The sequence below is a fragment of the Otolemur garnettii genome, unplaced genomic scaffold (assembly GCF_000181295.1).
Source record: "Otolemur garnettii isolate 467f Iridium unplaced genomic scaffold, OtoGar3 scaffold00172, whole genome shotgun sequence".
Lineage (NCBI taxonomy): Eukaryota > Metazoa > Chordata > Mammalia > Primates > Galagidae > Otolemur > Otolemur garnettii.
This window is the reverse complement of record NW_003852567.1, coordinates 1,309,537-1,312,365: the sequence shown is the minus strand read 5'-3', so window position 1 is coordinate 1,312,365 and position 2,829 is coordinate 1,309,537. Positions and strand designations below refer to the sequence as shown.

The following is a 2,829-nucleotide window of genomic DNA, read 5'->3' as shown; positions in this document are numbered from 1 at the left end:
TTGGGCGGTGCCTGTGGCTCAAGGAGTAGGGCACTGGCCCCAAATACTGGAGGTGGCAGGTTCAAACCCAGCCCCAGTCAAAAACTGCAAAAATAAATAATAAAATGTTAAAAAAATTTTTTTTTGTTAAGAGGATATAGAAAATATTCACCTGTAGATATTGTATCTGCAACCCTAAGATTTTCAGAGGGTACCCCAATATAATCCTTGGTCAGGATAAGAGACTCTGTAGGCTTAACCCACTGTCCATATTGAATATAGCTGGAAGGATGCCATATTTTCCACATTTGGAGCTCTGACAGGCTGCTCCCCTGCAGCAGGGGACATCACACTGATACTGATGAGGACAGAAAGAAGGTGCACTATTACTTCCAGGATTTCAGAAGTGGAAGAGTGAGTGCCTTGGCAGTTTTGGGTAGCCCAAGGTCCTTCCCAGGAAAAGAAGCAGGCACAGGGGCTGGGACTTAGGCTCTATTTTGACCCAACGTTTATTGTCCTTTTACAACATGTCATTTTTTTGGTTTAGAAACTGCTTGTGATTAGTTTTCAACATTAACTCAAAAGCATGTAAAATAAAATCAACCTATTCTCTATATAAACACCCAGCAACTGTGGCCCCTCTCACCCACCTATCCAGGTTGGAAAGAAGGAAGAGGGGGATTGGGCAGCATTGAGTGAAGTGCAGATGCTTTACTGTGGAGAAGACAGTAGCGTCTTGGTTCACACCCCACACAGGCTCCCTGCACTGCCCCAAACTACAACAGAAATGGCGTAGGCCCAAGGCCCAGTTCCCTGTTGGTAATTCACTCTCCGCCTCCCAAACAAAAATTGCTTTTATTTTGTAATTTTTGCAACAGAAACCCCCTGTCCAGAGTCTGACTGTAGCTGAATTATTCAGACTGAGGAACGGAGCAGACCATAGGCATACCCCTGGTCCGTCCTGGGCAAATGCCCCCACCCCCAGGGAACAAGGTCCAGCCAGGCCAGCTCACTGCACGCTGGCCACCATCACTTAGCCATAGAGGTCATCATCATTGTCTTCTGTGTATACGCTGCCGCCTGTGCCGCCTCCACTGCCCTGACTGGGGCCAGCTCCACCCTGGTTCCCTGAAGGGAATCTGTGTGCACAAGAGCAGAGCCAAAAAGGGGGGTTAGAACAGGACCCAGGCAAGATTTCCATAACTACCCCTCTAGCTTCCTCAAGACTCCCATCACCTTGTTTGTATAGATTTCTAAGTCAATTTAATCACCACCTAGTGCTCTCAACTAAGTTACCTGAAGCTGCCAAAGCCCCGACTCTGCTGAAGGGTCTGGGCAAACATCTCATACTTTCGGATGTCATTGTCACTAACAGAACGACGAGCAAAGCGCATGGCTTCCTCAAAGTGATCTCGACGGATCTCAGGCACTGGATCATCCTCTTCTACTTCCTACATAGTTGGTAAACACAAATTACAAGGGTCAGTTAAAGCTTATATCAGTTAAGGCTCAGCATGATACTATACCTGACCTCCCCATCTCCCATCATTGTGGTTTACTGCTCTTCCTGTCCCTCCAACCCAACCTAAATAAGTTACCAGGCCATATTTTCTACATTGAGTCACTGAGCTACTTAAAAATTTTCAATGCATTCCAGAAAAGGGAAACTGAAAAGATAGAAATCACATAGTTGCCAGTAGCTTAAGGAGGAGAGAAAATGCTGACTGAAGTAGCTTGAGGGTACTTTTAGGGATAAAAAAATTTCTAAACCTCAAATGCAGTAGTAGTTACAGAACTTAAAATACATTTATCAAAAAAACATGGAAATAATACCTAAAGGGGGTGGAGGTTTTGTTTTATATTATTCCTCACAAAACCTAACAATTTAAAGAAAATAGGGTGACGCCTGTGGCTCAGTGTGTATGACGCCTGTGGCCCATATACCAAGGGTGGCGGGTTCAAACCCAGCCCCAGGCAAATTGCAACAAAAAATAGCCAGGTGTTGTGGCTGGCACCTGTAGTCCCAGCTACTCAGGAGGCTGAAGCAAGAGAATCACCTAAGCCCAGGAGGTGGAGGTTGCTGTGAGCTATGTGACGCCACAGCACTCTACTGAGGACTATAAAGTGAAACTCTTACCTCTACAAAAAAAAATTAATAATAATAAAAAATAAAAAGAAAATGGCAATGGCTCTCAGTGCTTACTACATTTGGATTACATCCTACCTAGTAGCCTCACTTACAATAATATATAGGACAGACATAAAGTTCACGAGCAATTTAAAACAGTTTAACATAGTAAACTGCACATGAACTTTATCAACACCTTGTATATACCTTTAACCTCACCCAGTTCGCCCCAATTTCTGCAGTCCTACAACTACAGCAAGTTATTCAGGCTGCTTACTCCCTGTATCAAAATTCAACCTTCTTGGCTAGGTGCTGTGGCTCATACCTGTAATCCTAGCACCCCTAGCACTCTGGAGGTCGAGGTGGGTAGACTGTCTAAGCTCAGGAGTTCAAGATGAGCCTAAGCAAGTGTGAGACCCCATCTCTCTCTCTCTTTTTTTTTTAAGAGACAAAGTCTCACTTTATCACCTTCAGTAGAGTGCCGTGGCATCACTGCAATCTCCAACTCCTTGGGCTTAGCCTTAGCCTCCCAAGTAGCTGGGACTACAGGTGCCTGCCACAATGCCCAGCTATTTTTTGTTGCAGTATGGCCAGAGCCGGGTTCGAACCTGCCACTCTTGGTATATGGGGCTGGCACCCTACTCACTGAGCCACAGGCACTGCCCGAGACCCCATCTCTTTTTTTTTTTTTTTTTTTGAGACAGAGCCTCAAGCTGTCCCCC

General features: G+C 45.3%; 1 protein-coding gene across 1 annotated transcript in view; it reads right to left on the bottom strand.

Annotated features, from left to right (window-relative positions):
- Window positions 1-470: 470 nt before the first annotated feature.
- The window catches only part of VCP (valosin containing protein), an 18,041-nt gene continuing 15,682 nt past the window's right edge, over window positions 471-2,829 (bottom strand). Inside the window, exons 16-17 of the mRNA XM_003800253.3 lie at window positions 1,276-1,430; window positions 471-1,118 (exon numbers count right to left, since the gene is read on the bottom strand). Of these exons, the coding sequence (XP_003800301.1) occupies window positions 1,013-1,118; window positions 1,276-1,430 (261 nt within the window). The 3' untranslated portion in view covers window positions 471-1,012. The remainder of the gene's footprint in view (window positions 1,119-1,275; window positions 1,431-2,829) is intronic.